This window comes from Gekko japonicus, unplaced genomic scaffold (assembly GCF_001447785.1).
Source record: "Gekko japonicus isolate JY-2015 unplaced genomic scaffold, Gekko_japonicus_V1.1 scaffold572, whole genome shotgun sequence".
Taxonomy (NCBI): domain Eukaryota; kingdom Metazoa; phylum Chordata; class Lepidosauria; order Squamata; family Gekkonidae; genus Gekko; species Gekko japonicus.
In genome coordinates this window covers 95437-116873 of record NW_015167553.1, presented here as the reverse complement: position 1 = coordinate 116873, position 21437 = coordinate 95437, and the positions used below count along the sequence as shown (strand labels likewise).

Sequence of the window (21437 nt, the reverse complement as noted above, 5' to 3'; positions counted from 1 at the left end):
CAAGTAGCTGCATTGCAGATATCTTCCAACGACGCACCTTGCAGGAAGACTGTGGATACTGCCACTGACCGGGTAGAGTGTGCCCGTAGCGGACCTGGGAGCAACTTCTTGGATAGCATATAGCACAACTTAATAGTCTCCACAATCCACTTGGATAGACATTGGGATGACAGCTTCTTCCCTTGAGAGGGTAGAGCATAAGAGACAAACAAGACCAGAGATTTCCGAAAAAGCCATGTTCGATTTAGATAAAAGCATAAAGCTCTTTTGAATCCAATGAATGAAAGCGGCGTTCTTCCTCCGTTGAAGGAGACGGAAAGAACACTGGAAGAACAATGTCCGCTTGCAGGTGAAACTCAGAAACAACTTTCAGCATGAAAGAAACATCTGGAGCCAACGTGCCCCCATTATGATGAAAACTCAGATAACTCGCCCATCCTCCTGGTGGAGGTAACCACGACTAAAAAGGCTGTCTTCCATGACAAAAGCTGTAGACTACAAGTAGCCATCGGTTCAAATGGTTTATCCATGAGCCTTGCAAGCACGGTGGTGTGGGTCCACGTGACAGGGGGAAGAGGTGGGTCAGATTTTTAAGAAACTTCTTGGTCTGGGGGTGAGAGAAGAGTGACCGTCAATCATCAGGTGATTGGCCGAAATTGCAGCTAAATAGACCTTCAGTGAGGCACAACTGAGTCCTATGTCTAAACAAGACAATGAGAACCCAAAGATTGCCATCAGGTCAGATGGTGGTGGTGGCAATCCCAACAAGGTAAGGTAAGACAAGAACTTCTTCCACTTCCCAGCGTAAGAAACTCGGGTAGATGGTCTGCGACAATTCAATAGGACATGATCTATTCTGTCTCTGACCGATCGAAAAGGATCCTCCAGATCGTGAGGTTGAGACGCTTCACATTGTAATGCAGAATCTGACCCTTCTTTGCGAGGAGGAGGTCTGCAGCTGGGGGAAGGTGAATGAAGGAGCCCTTGGATAGGTGAAGCAGAGTGGAGAACCAATGTTGGCGGGCCACCACGGTGTCACTAAGAGACAGCGTGGTTTTTCCTGCATTAACTTGACTAGTACTCTGGGTATTAGAGGAATCGGAGGAAAGAGGAACATGTGAAGACGTGACCACAGGACTAGAAGACCATCTCCCAAAGATAGGGGATCTATCCCCACTCTGGAGCAGAACAGGCGACATTTTCTGTTGCTGTGTGTCTCAAACACATCCACCTCTGGATGGCCCCAAAGGCGAAAGATTGGGTGAAGATAAATCCAATTGAGCTCCCACTCATGCGCCACTGCCCCTCTTCTGCTCAAGAAGACTGCTTGAACGTTCAGTGTTCCTGGCAGATGAGCGGCCCTTAGGAACATGTTCCATGATCGACACTCGACCCATAGTTCTATGGCTAGGCGACATAGCCCCCAGGAGATCGTACCTCCCTGTCTGTTGATATAACACAGGGCTGTGGTGTTGTCTGTCAGAACTATGACCACTTGCTCGGTCACTAGGTGTCAGAAAGACCTGAGTGCGTACAGCACCGCCAGGAGTTCCAGGAAATTTATACGATTGTGTGCTACATGGGACTCTCATCGAGCCCCTACACAAAGACCCTTGAGATGTGTGCCCTGTCATGCCCGCAGTCCCGGGGATTCTATCATACCCTGATCCCGGGGATTCTGCGTCCTCAGCATCCGAGGGTGAGCTCCCTGCACCCCTTGAAGCACCAGACCTAAGTCTTGCGGAAGACGAGCACCAGCTCCCAGGAGAGTTTACACCTGGAGCCGCGCTGGCTGAACCAAGCAAAAGCACCATGCCTCCTGATTTCTCCCCACTGATGGCTTGTTTGCGCTATCAGAGGCGGCGGGACATGGCAACCCGGCGTAAGGAGGTGCGCATGCAAGGTCGGCGTCCTCTAAGCCCAGAGTACTGACTGGAGCCAGGACCCTGTTAGCGGCTGGTAATTGGCTAACAAGTGGAACAGGCTTTTTAGGCAGCGCTCTCAGATTCCCAACTCGTGCTTGCAACTAATCGCATAGACGAAACGCTGCACCCCGGATGCTGTGTTCCTGTCTCCTGGTTTTCTCTTGGACTTCTCGGCTCCTGACTTTGGCTTGTGTGACACTGTTTCCCCAGCTCCCCGACTTCGGACTGTGTACCTTGACTTTGACAAACGGCTTTTGGCTTCTGAACTCTGCTTGCAATCTCCGGTAATCCTAGACTGTGTTTTGACTTGGTATTCTGGACTCTGCTCTGTCTCATCTGGTGCCCTGACCCCGGACTGTGTTTTGGACTTTGTGTATCCTGCCTAGCCTGCCAGCGCAATTGTGACATGCCCCATCCCCAGAGGGATGCATCTGTAGTCAGTGTGAGTGTTGACGTGGGTGGATGGAATGGGGCTCCTGCTAGGAGATTCACAGGATCTGTCCACCAAAGCAGAGAGCCTAAAACGGATGGTGGGAAGACAAGACGAAGGGATTGGGGATGACTCTGTGGGTGAAACCTGTGTACGAATCATAGCTGCAGAGGCCTCATGTGCAGTCTGGCAAAAACAATGACGTTGATGGTGGCAGCCATCAAACTCAGCAGCCACTGGATTTGCTTAACCATAGCATGTCTAGACTTGTGGAATAGAGTCACTAGATCAAAAATGTCCCCTGCTGTCTGAGGAGGGAGTAAAGCCTTGCAGAGTCTAGGATAGGCTCCTATAAACTTCACCCTTTTGGTGGGAAGTAGCATCGACTTTTTGAGATTTACTTTGATGGCTAAAGACGTCAGGAGGCTCAAGGTTATGTTTACATTTGTGAGCAGGGATGCCTCTGAATCTGCTACCAGTAACCAATCGTCTATATAAATATCTGAACTCCCTTTAGACGGAGGTGTGCCACAACCATAACCTTCGTGAAGACCCAAGGGGCCGTGGATAATCTGAACGGGAGGGCTTTGAATTGGAAATGCCGGTTGCCTACTGCAAATCGGAGGAAACGCTGATGGGTAGGGTGGATGGAAACGTGGAAGTACGCATCCTTGAGGTCCAACGTAACCAGCCATGTCCCTGGATCTAGGAGTGGAAGGATGGACTGTAACGTTGTCATCCTGAACGTTTTGTATATGATGAAAGAGTTCAGGTTCTTGAGGTCCAGAATGGGCCGGAGGCCTCCATCCTGCTTTGGTACTGTAAAGTAACAAGAGTAGAAGCCCATTATGTGTTGTGCTGACGGTACCAGCTCTATAGCATCCTTGCTTAGGAGAGTTTGAACCTCTTCTAGGAGGATTGCTGAAGGTGGAGTGACAACGACGTGGGTGGTGGAAGGGATTTGGGAAAACTCTATCAGGTATCCCATGTTTATTATTGAGAGGACCCACTGATCCGATGTAATGGACTCCCAGATCGACAGGTAAGGAGACAAGTGTGTAGGGAGTTGGGAGAGAAGGTGCGAGTCAAAGACTCTGTGTAGTGTTCTTCGCAGTTTTGGGTCTAGATAGAGACCCTTGGGTTTTCCACCACAGGGACGGGACGGACGACTCAGAGACCTTTGCCAATGTGGCTTGGAGGAAGATTTAGACGATGGTCTACCTGACCATTGTTTGGACCATGGTTTTCCCTTATGCGGTTTGGTAGGAGGTGCAACCCCTAAGCTGCGAGATGTCTTGATGCTTTTGTCAAGCTCTTGAACTACCACATCCGTGGTGGAGCTAAAAAGTCAATCAACTAAAAAGTCCATTCAAACCCTTCAGTGGTTTTAGTTTCTGGCTGTAAAGTGGAGGAACATAACCATGCGTATCTGCATAAGGTGACTGCAGAAGTGAGAGTCTTTGCTGCTGTATCCAGCGAGTGCTTGGATACATTAAGTTGATGTTTCGCCAAGAGCATCCCCTCTGTTTGGATGCTTCTAGCTTGGTGCCTACAATAATCTGGGAGGGTTGTAATAAATTCAGACATTTGTGGTGGGTGCTACAAGCATGGACGGCTTCAAAAGGGAATTAGATAAGCATATGGAGCAGAGGTCCATCAGTGGCTATTAGCCACAAGGTATAGCTAGGGGCTCTGGGGCAAGTGATGCTCTGTCTTCTTGGTGCTTGGGGGGGGGGTCAACAGTGGGAGGGGTTCTAATGTCCTGGCCCCACTGCTGGACCTCCTGATGGCACTGGTATTTCTGGCCACTGTGTGACACAGAGTGTTGGACTGGATGGGCCTTTGGCCTGATCCAACATTGGCGTCTCTTATGTTCTTATGTTCTTATGTTCCCAGAGGGAATACTGATAACGTCCCATGCAGGCTGCATAATTGGAGGTTTTAATACCCAGAGCTCTGGCAGTATAACATTTTCTGCCGAAAGAGTCCATTTTTTGTCCCTCTTTTTCTGGAGGTGTAGAATGAGTACTCTTGCCCTTGGTCTAAGATGTAACTACTAACGAATTAGGCTTTGGATGAACAAAAAGGAATTCTGCCCCAGATTCTTGAATCTTATACATATGATCCAACCTCTTATTGGAGATCGATACAGAGGAAGGATGAGTCCAGGGGGCTTTAGCTGTTTGCAAAAGGACCGACGTCATGGGGAGGGCTACCGTTGTCAAAGTATCCATTTGTACAATATTGAAGACAGAGTCCGTGACTGTCGGCAGCGGCTGGATGGTGGGCAGTCCCCATAGGGTTTAACGTCCTCCGACGGTGAAATAGGGAGTTTGACCTCGACTTTTGCTGAGGGGACGCTTCTATTGGTGGATGGGGACTCTCCTCATCCAAGTAAGAGCTGGGGGAGCTGGACGGATTTGAGGGTTCGGAGAACGATGTTTGGAGGATCGGGATCAAAGGCCTATGTTCTGACTGATCTATGGGAGTTTTCAGTGCTGATGGCTGAAGACTGGGACCTTTAGTTATCGGTCTTGATTGGGAAGGTTTAACGAATTCTGGTGCCGGGGAGGGATCACGGTACCAAGAAATTATGGACGAGGAAGACTGGCGATCCCACTCCATGGGGGGGGCGAGGGAGGCTCTGCATAAATATTGCCATTGGTGATGATCCCATGTCATGGGTGGAATCGGCGTCGGAGATCAATCTCGCTCATCGGGGATGAATGGAGGAGAGAAGACAACATTATGTGTCCTTCGATCTCGATGCAGGTTCTCTACATCGGGTGATCAAGAAACCTGAGTCAAGTCCAGCTCCTGGTCGGAGTCAAGGGACTGGATGGGGCATAGCGAAGGTGACGGAAGTGCACCTTGTCAAGTGAAGCGGCTACGCGAGAGCCTTTCTTGTGCTTCTTAAGTTTGATAAACTGAACGTCCTTGCCCTCCTTACATTTTTTGGAAGGAGTATGGGCTTCGGACTGTTGTGCCTGAATTGGGCATTTCAGCACCGATTTTACAGCATCGATGGAGGTCGACATTGAAGACATGGCGATTGTCGCTTCTAATGCTGGTGTCGACATCGATGCATGTCTGGACGTCTCTAGAGATGAGGGCGTCAGTGGAGAGAGTGCGACTTCCATCAGCGCCACTTGCAGTCTAGCAGCCCGATTTTTCATGGTCTGCTTGGAAAACTTGGAGCAATGGGCGCAAGAGTCTACTTAGTGCAATTCCCCCAAGCATAAAAGGCAAAGAGAATGTCCATCTGGGGGAGCCATCTTACTGCCGCACTCCAAGCACCATTTAAAGAAACCCCACTGCGTGGCTATAGGCCAGGGGAAAGGGGAGGTAGAGAAATAAGTCCAACAAACACTAACTGAAAAAACTTTCCTAACTAACTAAACTTGAATAAAACAAGGCCTAAAGGTCCCAAAAAATGTAGTTGTACCGACTGAGGTGGAAAGAGTCCTACCAGCGCGGCGGTCAGAAGAGAACTGGCGGGATTGTTGTGCCCCTCCCTTGGTCACGCGCAGTGGAGCACGTGACTGGGGAGTGGATGCAAAAATCCTTTTGCTTTCCATTATACCGATCGGGGTTGGCGCAGGTGCACTATATCCCAGAGGTGTGATGCACAGAGACCACAAAGAAGATCCTGTGTAATCAGTAGTGGCTTTCTAGGCCTCATAAAACTGGGAAAGCCTTTCTCTGAAGCTGACTGTCCCTAGTCAGAAATCTATTGGGCCATGTGTGTCATCTACTTGCTGTACATTTTAAGATCTTTCAACAGGGAAGCTGTTCTCCCTCTAACTTGTCAGGACTCAGGCCCAATGCAGAGCCCACAGATCTGATAGCAGTCTCCCTCCTGCCTGACTCAGGAGAAGGTGGCCTGTATAGGTCCAATGTTGAGGGAGGAAATGGATAAGACCATTGTGGATTAAAATAAGCTCGCAGCTCCATGGGGCTCATCCCACTAATCTCTGTATCTTGGGGATGTCCCATAGAGGTCTGTGGGCCATCACATTGGTTGGTAATGGTGGAACCATGGAACCATCTTCTCACATTCAGCTTCGAGTGGTGCCTGACTATCTGGAATCTTGGGTTTGATCTCACCTTCAGAAATGAATGTAGGTGCAGCACCCGAGCTTGGTGGAAACTGTGCCCACCGAAACAAAAGCAACTGCAGTTCAGGGGTGTGACCTGGAGACGGTGGACTTGTGCTTGTCTTTCCTTTTGGTCTTGGCTTTCTTAGCAGGTGGTTCAGAAATTGCACACTGCTTAGGTGGTAAAGGTGAGTCTGGTTGGATCTGCTGTGAACTGGACCCGAATAAGACAGGTTGCTTACCTGTAACTGGTGATCTTCGGGTTGTCATCTGTGCATTCACACCCTTGGGATAGACTGTGCCTGCGCTGACCCTGCTCGGTATCGGTAGCTATCAAAAGGGATTTTCGTGCCTCTCCCAGGTCACGCGCTGACCCCACTGCCCATGACCAAGGAGGGGCACGCAGATCCAGCCAGTTCTTCTCTGACCGCCGCGCTGGTAGGACGCCTTTTGCCTTGGTCTAAGTTTCTGTTTCTAGAAAATCGTGTAGTTAGTTTGGTTTTTTCTTTATTGTTCTTAGTTAGTATTTTCCTTCATTTTTTTCATCGGATTCCCCCCCCCCCGCTGGCCTATGGCCCCGCGGTGGGGTTGTTTCAAGCGGTGCAGGACTTGTGGTCTTAAAATATCCCCCACCGACGGACATTCTCTCTGTCTAGTCTGCCTAGGGGAGTCCCATTGTGTATCTACATGCAGACATTGCCGAAAGTTTTCAAACCAAACCAGAAAAAATAGAGCGGCCCGTCTGCATTTGGCCCTGATGGAGAAAGCTCTCTCTCCTCAGTCGTCTTCACCGCTAGACACGTCCGGACAAGCCTCAATGTCTATCTCGGCTCCGGATACTCTCATTCCCGCTTCGGGAACATTGACGTCGACAGTCACAATCGATGCTTCAGCACCGAAGAGGTCGATGTCAACCAGCGACAGGCGCAATCTATCCCAAGGGTGTGATGCACAGAGACCACGAAGAAGATCCAGTGCCAACTCAGTTGAACCTGGCATGATCTGGTCCATGGGGTCGCAAAGAGTCGGACTCGACTGTGCGACTGAACAACAACAACAAAATTTAATAAATTTCCATTGGAAATTGGAAGAATTAATTAGTGCAGATTTAAGATGTAAACCAGTGTTTGATTTCACTAATTTTGGAATCTTTAGGCCTAAGTCTGGAGATCGGCAGATCTTTGGCAGAAATTCCACGTCCTGAGACACAGCAGATGAGAAATTCCCATTGATATAAAAAACCAATAACAAGGGTAGATAATCACTAAATGTCTGATCTCAACTATAAAGTCAGAAACATAAGAAGAGAAGAAGAAGAAGAGATTGGATTTATACCCCGCCCTTCACTTGGAGTCTCAGAGCGGCTTACAAACTCCTTTCCCTTCCCCTCCCCACAACAGACACTCTGTGAGGTGGGTGGGGCTGAGAGAGCTCTTGACACAAACTGCTCTTTTTCAAGGACAGCTGTGCCAGAGCTTGTGACTGACCCAAGGTCACATCAGCAGGTGCAAGTGGAGGAGTGGGGAATCAAACCCGGTTCTCCCAGATTAGAGTCCGCACACTTAACCACTACACCAAACTGGCTCTAAAGGAGGGGGGTTAATTAAGATGTAGTCGATAACACTGCATCCCCTGACGGAAATGTATGTATACTCATGCGATTTGTCAACATTTGTCAGACCATTCAGCCAGATTTTATAAAATTGGCTGCAAAGCTGTACTAACTCCAAACCTGTGGGGTTTAACAAATTATCCCCCTCAAATCTGGGGATTGTTCCTAATGCAAATCTTCCAGCAGTATGCCTCTATCAACTCATCGCTCCAAATTTGCGTAGAGCCATATCCTTGGCTAGATTTAATGCTCTTCCTTCAGCTATCTTATCTGGCAGATATCCTATCCTATCCTAACAGGTGCTGTCCTTGTATGAAGGACTGTGTTGAAACTCTTGCCCATGTCCTCCTCCAGTGCCCTCTCTATTTGGCGTCCCGTCGGGGTCTTCTATAGCCCATATTAGGCCAATTTTTAGAGACCCCTGATTATTTTAAGGTCCTTTTCTTGCTTGATAATCCAGATACAGAAATAACTGAAATAGTAGCAAAGTTTCTCTGCAGTGTCATGGTCCTACGGCCTGATAAGTGATATTATGAATTAGGTTTTATTATGATGTTACTCTGTGATGTTACTGTGCAATTTTAATTTTACTCTGCATGATTTTGTATTTAGCTTACTGTATCTTTATTTATATGCCAATAAAAGGCTTTGGATTGATTGATTGATTAGATGTAGGTATTCAAGGTTTGGGCTTTTATTTTCCTGGGAAGAGATAAACAGAAGTGTTCTATTTCAGTGAGCACCAATTTAGCAACTTTAATAAACACTGATGTGCGCACATTAAAAAGGGACTAATTTGTGTGGAATGGTGTGAAAAGAGTGTGGCACTCATTAATGAACAGCCCATCACTTTTGACAACTGTGACTAGATTTGTATGAACTCTAGTGATATTTCTACCATCCCAAGCATAGCTTAAGTCAGTCATTCTGACAGCTATGCAATTTCATGCCTTGCACAGAAATATTCAAAATATGAGGGCTATCTGCTGGCCAGTAGGACATACATAGAGTAAAATGTTATATAATCTTTTAAACTTATGAGAGTGGATATTTCATTTTTAAAAACAGCATTTAACTAGATATTGAAATAATAAAAAAAATAGATCAGAAGTCTCTGGGGGACATGTGGTGCTCTAACAATACAATCCTATTGGAGGAGCTATAGTATACCATTTACTTCAAACATATATCTCTGCTTAGGACTGTAGTGTAAGAGTGATAAGACAGCAGAAATGTTTATATTGGGATACACTATTTGTTCTCTGAAATTCAGTGGATATTTTCTTCAATTTGTTTATTTATTTAAAAATATTTATGCACTGCCTCTCCTCATTCGTACCCAATGTGGTTCGCAACAAAGTAGGGCAAATACAGTATATAAAATAATTAAGACCCCAAGTTTATTCTAGAAATAAAACGCCAATAGCAGCAAGCAAGAAAGTAGGAGGGAAAAGGGAGCTCCCGGCCGCCGCCGAAGGCAATGGTGACCGGGGGCTGATTTGCCACCGTGGAGGAAGGCGGGGCGGCAACGACGTCCCAGCGCAGTGTGCGTGGGCGTGGGCGGGGAGGAGCCAGCCTAGTTAGGGGACGTTGGGTGCTGCCAGGAGCCCGGGGCATTGGGCCGCGGTGGCCAGGAGGCCGGCCCGCTGCAGCGAGGTTTGGGAGCATCTGGCTGGGAGCAGGCGGCCAGGGGGTTGGACCCTGTTGGGGCTTGCAGCGGGAACTTTGGGACACGGCGGTGGCCGGAGCATTGGTGCAGCACAATTCCCGGGGGCCACCTTGACTCGATCTTCGGGGCGGCGTCTTGCAGCGGCAGGGTAGTCCTTGCGGGAGCCGGGATGGTCATGGTGCACCGCGCGGGAGCCGGGAGTGTAGGGCGCCGCCAGGAGCCGGGGCTCTGGCCGTGGTGGCCGAGAGGCCGGGTTGCTGCAGTGACGGTCAGGAGTGTCTGGCCGGGAGCGTTGGCAGCTGGGAGCGTCAGGCCGCGATGCGGCTGGGGGTTGGACCCTGTTGGGCTCGCAGCGAGAGCGTTGAGCGGCGGCGGCGGCCGGAGCATTGGTGCCGCACGGGGGCCTGATTTCCAGGGGACGCTGCGGCTTGGTCTTCGGGGCTGCATCTTGCAGCAGCAGGGCAGTCCTCGCTGGCTGGTCGTCGGGACCGCTTTTTCCACCGAGGTTATAAAGGGAAAGGGAGAGAGAGAGAGGAAGGAAGCGACGGGGAAAGAGGTAGAGGCACCATTACAGTGGGCTGTGGAGGCGGTATTAGTGGGGCTGCTGGGCAGCCCCCCCCTTTCACCCTCGGCGTTGTTTCCACGGGCCCGGACCTTGTGGTGCTTCGGGGGTGGCAGCAGGGTAAGGCTGCTTTGCCCCCCCGTCCCTCCTTCCCCCCACAGGCTTGAAAGCCTGCTTGTTGGCCGGGTGGTTTTCCCATGCTTTTCGCCTCCTCCCCTCTCCTCTATATTCTGCATTGGGGCACAGGGGGTTGGGTGGCTGTTATCTCTCCCCACTTCTGTCCAATGGGGTTTTGTTTTTTGTTTTTCCCAGTTATTAGGCCAGGGCTTATAGGCCTGAGTCTCAGGGGGTTGAGGGACGGTACATTATTTCGGCACAGGGATCGGCCCCTCTCACAAAATTTCAATTTTGGTCACTGACGCGGAGAGCGCTTAATCATTTGGGTTTAGGCGGGTTCCGCTTTGGGACCCATTCATTTGAATTGGAACTGCTTCCACGGCTGCTGCCATGGGGTATGCGGGGGAAGACATACAAGGCATTGGACGATAGAGATTCCGTAGTTTTAAGGGGTATGTACGTCAATGCAAGTTTTGAGTGGAACATGTTCTAAAACAGTTCTTTTTCAGGTGCTGTGGGCCGGCAGGAATGGAGGAGAGTAACTATCTGTGGCCACAGTATGATTTTTGGGCCGCTCATCAGGCCAAGAGGATGACGTTTGGTTCTCAGTTGGGGCTGAGTGAGTTGGCGTTGGTTGAATGGTGGGGAAGGAGGGGTATGCATTGGCCCAGGTTACTCCCCCTATTGTTTGAGGATCGGCGTGGGCTGCCTCCTGCTATTTTACTGGTGCACCTGGGTGGCAATGATCTTGGCCTGATGAAAGGCAGGACCCTGGTTATCCAGGCCGCAGAAGACCTGAAACTGATACGGGCAAGATGACCCAGGGTGCAAGTAATTTGGTCCGCAATTTTACCACGGCATGTATGGTGCAACTTGGGGGATCCCAGATGCATCGACCGGGCTCGTCGCAAGGTCAACAGACAGATCCGGATAGTTATGGAGGGGGGTCTGGGTCACTATTTAACACACCCTGGAATAGTGGTCGGAAGGACTGACCTCTATAGGGAGGATGGTATTCACCTGTCAAACAAGGGCAACAAGTTATTTCTGGAGGACATGCGGCAAGGGATCAGGGCCACCTTAGGTTGTTAGGTGGCCACGTCAGCCAAAGCAGAGGCTTGACTTTGCGAGTGGCAGAATAGTGCAGGGATAAGGAAGCGGAAAATGTTGAGCACCTTAAGCCGTTCCCTGTTTTGGGAACTGGGGGGTCTTCAGGAACGGCCTGCGGATTATTAAGGCCCAGGGCAGTGAATGATGATTCCCTATGGGAACCTCTTGGGTAAGCTCCTCTCTGCAAGCTGTATGGTTTCAGGGGTAGGCGCTCCTGGGAGGCTACCAGTGGCTGGGCTGCTGGTCGCAAGCCAGATTAATTAATTAATTAAGAAGGGCCAACCAATCCACCGCTGAAAAGATCGCCAGAAAAAGGAGCCAGAAACCGAAGCTGAAGACGATGGAGCCGACCCGAGAAAAAAAGAAACCCCCCTCCACTGGGTGCCGGTAGGGATGTCCCCACCCCTAAGAATTGTGGCCATAGGTTAGGGATAAGGAATAACTGTAGCCGCTCAGAGACCCCTTCGGGGGTTAGAGCGGGGTAGCAAGTCGAAGAAATAAATAAATAAATAAATAATGGCTCAAGACCGAGGTTGGTGGCTCGCCCGCATATTAGACAAGGAGGCTGGTCATCCTGACACCTGCCTTGTCTGTTCCGCTACGTAGAAAATGCTCCCTTGCCATTCTTGGTTAATAAACTGTTATGTAGTTAATAAAGTGGCCCTTGTTTGATCCAAAGTGTTGTCTGTCTCGTTATTCCGACTGGGGGGGCAAATCCAAACCATATACTGGTTACCAGCATAAGAGTTGGAGGGAGGGGTGGTAGGGTGGAAGAGACAACTATCAACAAGATACTTCTTTAATTAAAAGTTTCTGGGAGGGGGGCAAGTTTGTGATGAAAAAAACAACAACCTATGACAGCCAGACCTTACTTTCTCCCTTTCCAGAGCCACAGCTTCGGTAAGCATCTTAAAACACTCCACAAGCTATTTCAGAATATTCCAAGATTTTAACAGTAGCCACATACTTACCTAGACAAAAAATTATACACCACTCAACTTTAGTAAAATGGTTCAATTTTCAAAAAAGAAAGAGATCAGCACTGGATATTAGTAATTCAAATGAACTGATAATGGTTCCCTCTGTCTATCACTGCTCATAAATCTATAGCCTTGAGCAGAAAATAAAATAATAAAATAGAATAATGTCAGTCAGTTTATTATTACAGTCATCGACCAGTACATATCAATTTGAAAGACAATGTAGAAAAAATAAAATAATGCCTGCCTTGCTATTCTTTTCTGCTGTTTAATTATTGCCCCTAAAACTTTTGCCACAGAGTAACAGAATTTGTATCCGATAATAACCACATCATATGTGCCCTCATACTATCAGGTGCCTCATTATAACTTTCTATCATTTGGAGTAAAGGAGTAATTAAACTGGCCCTCAACTCATTAAATATAGGACAGTCGGAGTCCATAAGCATATGCTCAATAGTTTCAATTTCTTAACGTGCTATTTAATTAGCCTAATTATTTCTTTGGTCTCCATGATCTTCACCGTATCGTTTGTTATACATAGAGATTTCATTTACTTTTCCAGTAGTTGGGTTCCCTTTTTCAAATAATTTACCAATGCTCTTTGTTATAGGCATAGTATTATATGAGGCAAGAAAATATTATTTAAAAAACCTCAACTGTCACCATATAAAGAACATATAATGAAGGTGCTAAAGTTCACGGTTAAGAAATCTGGGTGGCCTCTGTTGGAAGCAATATGTTGGACGAGGTGGACTTTGGTCTGAACCAAGAGAGAAAAGGGCTCCTCCCCTCATTTTGTCTCATTTCAAATACATTTAATCACTGAATTACTGATCATTACTGAAAATATTCAGTATAGTTTTAGCATGATTCCAACATTTTTCTAAAAAAGTAAAGAAGCTGAACAAAAGTAGTTTTCTTCTTTTTAAAAAATCTAAAGTACAGTAAAGCTTATCTTTCAAGTATTACAAATTCATTTGTGTTGGGCTCACAGCACAGCATTTCATTGCTTAATATTGCACCAAGTTATATTAGGTAAATTAGGAACTGATCATCTGAATAGTTAAATATTTTCACAGAAGGACATCTGTTCAGAAATGGACACATCCTCAGGGATGCAAAGAAAAGGTGGCACTGGCAAAGGGGGCACTCTGGACTGAAGCTCTCTAAGGTTGAGGCCCCCATTAGCCTAAGGTTAGAGATCAAACAAATTTGCACCCATTCCATCTCTGATATTCAGAACAATGGTTTGCAGAATCAAAGAGAAAGTCTATTTGAGCATCTAATGAACCAGCATTCATGGTTATTAATGAATTCATCACATGTAAAGCTTACATACTGAACATTTATTGCTATTCTATGTGCTCAAATACAGTATGTTACCTGCTGACCACACTGGGTGGGGGTGGGGGTGGGGTGGGGAGCAAGACTATATTCTGGCACCTCTCTGTGGCCCTCCACATCCCTATGTGCCAGTTGTCACTACACATAATTTTGGAGGTACTTAGGGGAAGCTTATACAGCAATTCTGTATTTGATATGCATTTGTGAACATGTGGTCTAGAGAGTTTGTTTGTTGTTTCATTTCCTCTTAATGTTTCAGCAGCAGAGCAAATTAAATATTAGAAAGTTTTTAGCCGTGGAACATCACAACCCATAAGGGAAAACTGACTCTTGGAAGAAAATGCAAATGCAAGACAAAATCAAACATGGTTCATACCATCTTCAATTAACACAAAATACTTTGCATATAAATTACTGTAGCCTTTTATTACTCCAAGGCAACACTTGCTGATGTGTGGCATTCTGCACTATATTCCTTCCACCTTTCCCATCTTTTGTGAGAAAGATGTAATTTGAGGGCTTCTGCTGGAAGACATGGGCATTTCTTCTCATACAAGGCAGGTGAGACTAGACAAGCCATGTTTTCAGGGTTTCTGCAAACCAACATGTAATCAGGGAAATGCACCCAAGATGCAATAATGAATGCAACTTCACACACTTGATCCACTTAGATCAGAAGGGCCACATCTCAGGCAGAGAAAAGGTCTTTCCCAGCATCTGCTGCATGCAATACTGGAATCAGAGATTGAGTGGAGTGAGCCAGCGATGTTCTGCATATGTTCAACCCATGAACCATGGCCTCTCCCTTGTGATATCATGGAGCATTCTAGGCCTGGGCTGAAGTTCTCTGACAGCAAAACAGGTGCTTGGGTCTGCAAAATGTCTGGCTTTTAATCAGAGCTCCAAATAGCTTAAAGCCAGCCTTGTTTGGATATAGCATATATGATAAATGTGGATATTTTACTTTAAAGTTATGTTTTCACTGTTAATCAACTTAGAAAAGTAGTTATGTCATTTGAACTCTCTTACAACTATACTTGTGGTTCACATTGTGAAAATGCAACCACCGCTTTGAAAACAGCTTCAGTTTGGTAAATAAGGCTGTGGGGTGTTGGTTTTTTTTTTGGGGGGGGGGGTGACTGCTTCCCTGTTACAAAAATTTTTTAAGGCCTGTTTGTAGAAATGACAGTTTATTATGCCCAGTTAACCTTTCTGGAAGGCGAAACTGAGCTAATTTTATTGTAGTGTCTCTTGGCAAACCTGCATGGAAGAATAAGCATATTTTTAATCAGAATGTTTTGTTGTATGACAAAAGGATGCATGAAGCTCTTCTCACTACTTGTTCACAAGTAAACTTAACTTTACACCATTTGCTGGTGATGGATAGTCATTTGTTAACCAGTAGTTTTCTATACTGACTCCAATATCCAATTAAAGCAAGCTTTTAAAAGAAATAATGGAATAATGAGAGACTGGGGGAAAGCTAGGTTAGGGTTAGAGCTTAGCATTTTGTTGTGGTGATGGCAACCAGGGCTTCCGATATCATTATATCTAATTCTGAACTGAGCCATAGAGCTGGAATTACAACACACAAATGCACACGAGCCAGGAACAGACATGGGATATTGTATAAACCTGGGGGAAGCACCCGATTTGCAGAAAAATATTCAATATTAACAGAAATACATTGGGGCTTAAACAAACAAAATCATTGAACCAATGTCTGCTTCCTTAAGAAAAGTTTGCGACTGAAATTACATTGAAAGATTTTAATGGTGATTTTGGCGCTTGCAGGGAACCTGCAGTCAACTTTGCTGACTGAGGATTCCAAGCCTCAGTTAGTGCTGATGCACGGGAAGGGGGGAGAGAGAGATTTAAACAGGAAAAAGACAGAAGGCAGGGAAAGTAAAGCTGGAGGGAGTAAGAGTGGAATGATAAAAAAAAGACAGAAAAGGTAAAGATGGAGGAAGGGAACAGAAAATAATGGTTGAGTGGGTGGGTATGGAGGCTGCCAGGGAGAAACAGAAAATCGGCGGTAGGTAGGTAGGTGGGAGAGAAGAGGAGAGGCTGCAAGAACTGCTGGGGGTGGCAAAGAGGAAAAGGAAAAGGGGGGATGGGGCATGAGACTCCCCATGGGTCCCTCACTCACCTATTTACTACAATAGTTTTGCCATGCCATTCATATTATTGTTATTATTTATTACATTTCTGAATCACCCCATCCCTGAGTACACAGGACTCTGGGCGATTTACTATAGATTCAAACATACAAAAATACAGTTTATAATCAACAATCAAATTAATTAATTAAATTACAAGGAACTGAGAAAAGGTTTGGATTAGGTTTTGTGATAACAATAATTAGAAAATAGAATATGAAACCCTGAAGGGTGAAGAATGAGTTTGGTTCCTACATTTTTGGGCTGGCTCCTAGAGCCAAGGAAAATGTGTCAAGGTTTGCTACAACATGATTATAATACTTAATCTTTGTATCAATGACCCCCAATATAAGATCCTTTGTAGTTGTTAAGATTCAGTTTCTACTTCCAAATTCTTTACAGGCCCCCAGCTTCTAGTACAAAATTATGTTTTCTGCAACAGTCTAGTTTTTGCATCCTCCAAAGCTGCAAATCACTACCCCTTATGAACTCAGCATTTTGCCTGAAACAAAATTGCAGTTCAGGGTAGCATAGCACAGCATGCTGCTTAAGAGATACTATTTCCAGGGAGTTTTAATGAAACAAACAACAGCTATCTATATTTATGAAAGGTTTTCATGGGTATAGCAGGGATCCTGAAGCTATAAAGATTTTCTGAGTTCATGTAAGCATGGCTTTTTCTTTGACAATTGTTATGCCGGGTTTTTTGGGGGGGGGGGGGGGGGAATCCACAACTTTAATGCATTTTAGCACATAATTTCTGCCCTGCCCAGAGACAGCTTCTGCTGGGTCCTAGCCAAAAGTCGTAGATAAAATTCTGCTTTGTCCTGAATCAGTCATCTTGACTAAACCTTTCTTAAAAGAGCAACTTAAACAGTCCTTTTTATTATTTTTAGCTATTCCTTGTGGCATGCCCTCCCTCTTCCTCCTACCACAGGTTCCTTTACACTGAAATGAAGAGACAATAGCACTGCTCCTGTAAACTTTGCTCCCCATCATTTTGACACACAATGGTTCTTTCAGTTTTCCACAGCAGCCTCTATAATGCGAACAGCCATCCTGGTAACCATAAGGTAATGACATCTCCTCTACTCCCTCAACTGTAACTGACAACTGCAATTTGGAAAATACTGTCAAAGTCTGAACTGGAATTATTCACCTGACATGTAGTACTGCAGCTGTGAAATGGAAATCTAGGATCTCTCATAAAAAGATGAAACACCATCCTTGACAGATCAAAATATATTTATTTCTGCTTGAACTGATGGCTAAAAGCTTCCAGCGTGGAGTCTGTTGTGATTCTATAAAAAAAATCCCATAACTGACAAGAAAAATCCACTTCGGTTCATAAAACTATTACCTTTACTCATTCATGGTTGCGGTCACACGTGCCAGTTGAAGCAGAGAGGAAGTGAGGCTATTCCCTCCGGAGGAATTTGACCCGCAGTTGTGAGATCACACAGCCCTTTGTTGCCGCGGGCTCAGCCCGTCATTGTGTGATCAGAAGCAACTGCAGGTGAGTCTCTTTTTTGCCATTTGTTTCCCATGTGCATAAATGAGGAATGGCACCTCCGCACCGAGGGCCCCCTATGGGTATGCGATGATGCATATACTGTGAAGAGGGAGGGGGGAATTGCACCAAGCCGGGATGGCCTGATCAGATTTGAGAGAGCGCTGGAGCAATCAGACAGGGGAACATCTGTCCGTGGCCCATCGCAACCCATTTACTACCAGATTTTCTCCGGTGTCTTTTTGCTCCTCTTCTGCAGCGGAGCAGCATGGGTTGCTGACAGCTGTGGGATGCTTTCCAGATGTTGCTGTCTGATCACACCCTTTTGATCTGTCGGGCACTCGCACCTACGTTGGATCTTCTGACACGTGTGATCACAGCCATAGAGACTGTAAGTTGAAGCTCCATGATCAACATATGCCATCTCTCAAAAACAAAGTATGAAACAAAAGCTTTAAACTGCTGGGCTAAGAGTGCAATCCTAAAAACACTTTCCTGGGATTAAATCGCAGTTTAATAAAACAGGACTTTCCTCTGAGAAAACCTGTTTAGGCTTGATCCCTAAACATTTTACTAGCAACATTTAAAAAATAAAACCGGTCTAAATGATTCATGAGAATGAGTCCGCACACTAGATAGCCATTTCTATTGTGCAGGAAAAGGGGTAAATTGAGCAAGATATTACAGAAGGAACTCAACAAAGGCTGTAATTTTCATCAGCAGCTCTGTGATTGTTTGAGTACTGTATTATTATTACAATTGCTTTAGAAAAAGATAAAGTTAGAAAGTAAAGAAATTATTACCCAAGCAACACTACTACCATTCTGGACATGTTTAGCTCAGCTCATCAATACAGAAGCTTTATGTTCTGGGTCATGGTTTTAAAACATTTGAGCAAAGGTATCATTCAAAGAATAAACAAAAATTACAGATGCAGCAGTGGCTTCTGTGATGTACATACCTAAACACGCCTTAAGTTGCTCTAAGTTTGCCACACTTTCCCATACATAAACAGAAAATTATGCGCACCAGATCTAGCAACAAGACAATGCACGTAAAGAGAAAGCAAGCATGCTGGCCCTTGTCCCCACAAAGACACAGCATGTACAAACTTTATGCATACAGGCATTATGCTCACGTGTGATGCATATACAAGGGCTGGGGTGGACCTAATGTAGACATTCCTCCTCTAGGCATGGTGGCTTATCTTAACACATGTCACAAGCATTGGTTTAATTTAATATTAGAAGTATGCATAAGCACTGTAGCATTCTGTATTAATTCTAATTACACCTCCTTCTGTCACTTTACTAGCTTTATGAACATCACATTTATTCAAAAGTCATGACTGAGTCTTGGCACAATGTTTATTTGTTTTTTCATTGCCATTGATGTTCAGGAAAAAATATGATGTGACCTTTAAGTGGGCAGTCACAAATGATTCCACTGAAGAGTGTTTTTATTTTTTTCTAGAGGCAGTGAAAAAAGGAAAGCCAAATGAAATATTTTTTTATAAATGAAAACTCCTGATGAACATTACTATGCTGACCAATGGTATTTTGAAGACATGTTAACAACCATACTTTCTAATATAAAAAGGATAGGTTCTCATGGAAAACTAATATTTAAATTACAGAGTCACTCTGATAAAATTAAGGAATAGCAAAAGTAATATACCTGCCCCAAGCAGCTTCTATTGTAGATTTCTTATTAACAGGAACACAGGAGGACTCCACAACACTTGACTTGTTTAGTTTATAGCAAAAGCCACAAAATGGATCCAGCATGCACCCATTACAGTAACTGAAAGAAAGAATAAAAAAAGATCAGTGTAAATACAATCTTGGAGCAAAGCATTAATTAAGGTTCAAGTGGGTTCAAAAGATGGAAGACTGCTTTTCAATTCCATGACATCTGGCTGACAGTGAACAATAAGATTCCATCTCATCTCTCACCCAGTTTAACATATACATGAAACTACTAGGGAAGTTGCCCAAGATTTGGAATACAGCAGCATTGATATGTAGATGTTACCAAGCTCTCTCTTCTTCTTCTGGAGAGGAAGTAGGAATTCTGAATCAGTAATGGACTGGATGAAAGCAAACAAAGTGAACCTTAATCTGGACATTATGGTAGTACTGTTGACTGGCAATAGTGTTAGACAACCTGCTTTTGACAGAGTTACTCTATCCCTTAAGACAAAGGTTCGCAGCCGTTGTGATACAGCAATGGGCTCCAATGCTGGGTTTAATTGTCTTGTGGAGTAGATGTGGTGGAACAAGCAGATCAGGAACTTCCTGAATATACCATGCACTTCTGTCACCCCACCCCCAATCTGTCATAGGATCTAGCAGCAAAGGAAAAGGAGAGCCATGAGTCAAAGCCTGGATCAGGCAGAGGTGCATGTGTCTGGCAGACCAAGGCATCCCACTTTCCTGTCCAGCTCAGAAGAAGATCATGGCTCTCAAGATCTTTGGAGAGCAGGAATCCCACTCTGGCTTCAGTTAGAAGTTCTGTGTAAGCCTCAGTTAGGAGTTCTAACTGCTGGTTCAACACCTTCTACAAACCAGCTTGTGTACCAAGTTGGACAGCTCCCTGCTGAGAGGGTAAACAGCTCCCTGCATGCCTCCTTGTTGGTCTGTTTCTTTCTCCAGGTCCTTTCTAATATTCTTAAGTCCTGAATTGGCTGAAAGATCCAGCTCAGCTGGCTGGTTGGCTAGGCAAACGACAGGTCATTTTACCTGCTTTGAATGGTCCAGGAGTGGTGCCCCTTCTTGGAAAGAAATGACCCAGATACAACAGTATCTGAAGAAGTGACCTCTATCTCACAATAGCTCATATCATAATAAATATTTTTAGTCTTTAAGGTACCACTGGCCTGTTTGTTTCCCTATAATAGACTAAACAGCTATCACACTAGTATTTTCATGAGACAGGAAATTACTGGACTCCTTCTACAGTGGCAACTGCAACCAGATAATTTGAACCTCTTTTCTGCTCCCCACATACACAGCATCATTTCCAGTCATATACTCTAGGAAAAAGACCTACCCTGGTCAATGAATTTTTGCCCCAAAGCTGGGCAGCTCTTACATACATAAAAGATGACTGCAGGCAAAATTCCAGTTTGAAAGATAATTTCTCATCCTGTAGCAGTGAATATTTCCTCTTTCAGTCTTCCCATGAGGAAGTTGATGAAAATATTCCCACAATTACCAAATAAAGACAAGAAAGAATTAAGACACTACTGTATTAGAGATTCATTAATTTTCAGCAATAATCATTCACGGAGGTTGGGTCATCAGTGAAAATTGTTTATATATGCAAAAGATTCCAAGTGAAATATAGATCAGTATACATACTTGCTTGAATTGACCCAAAGTGCAGTATCTCAGAGGCTGCACCAAATACTAGTAAAATTACTGATATTTATTTAGCTGTGAGGCAGTAACCTTGATAAATGTATTTAAAAAACCCAATTACTATTTTGTTAAAGTATGCTTACCAGTCATCAGGAAGTGGTAAGGTTTCCAAAAATCTTAGTGTCTATAATTCCCCTCCCCCCATTATGTCCCTAAATTTATGTGTCTGAGATAAATTCAGAAACAAGTACAGCTATCTCTCTGCTAGAACTAGTGCTAAAAATCCTTGAATTTAATCTAGGCAGTTGCTGTGGAGATCTCCCTAGTTGAAAAATATATATTTCTAAATGTATCTGAAGACTTAATTCCATTTTTGTTCCAATGTTTTCAAATTATTTAAAATTATTAATGCATATGGCACTTTCTAGACTCCAAGATGACAGGACCTTGCTCTAAGGAGCTTACAATCCATTAAAAAAACCCCATAGAATTAGGTTTTCAATTTAGTTTGCAGTTCTTATCTTGGGAGATCTTTATAAATGACTGAAGGTGCTCTT

At 45.1% G+C, this 21437-nt stretch overlaps 1 protein-coding gene across 1 annotated transcript in view; it reads right to left on the bottom strand.

Annotated features, from left to right (window-relative positions):
* The window catches only part of LOC107112554 (proton myo-inositol cotransporter-like), a gene marked incomplete at its 5' end in the record, with an annotated part of 127333 nt that overhangs the window by 20566 nt on the left and 85330 nt on the right, over positions 1 to 21437 (bottom strand). The window contains one exon of the mRNA XM_015413709.1: positions 19196 to 19321. Within this exon, the coding sequence (XP_015269195.1) occupies positions 19196 to 19321 (126 nt within the window). The remainder of the gene's footprint in view (positions 1 to 19195; positions 19322 to 21437) is intronic.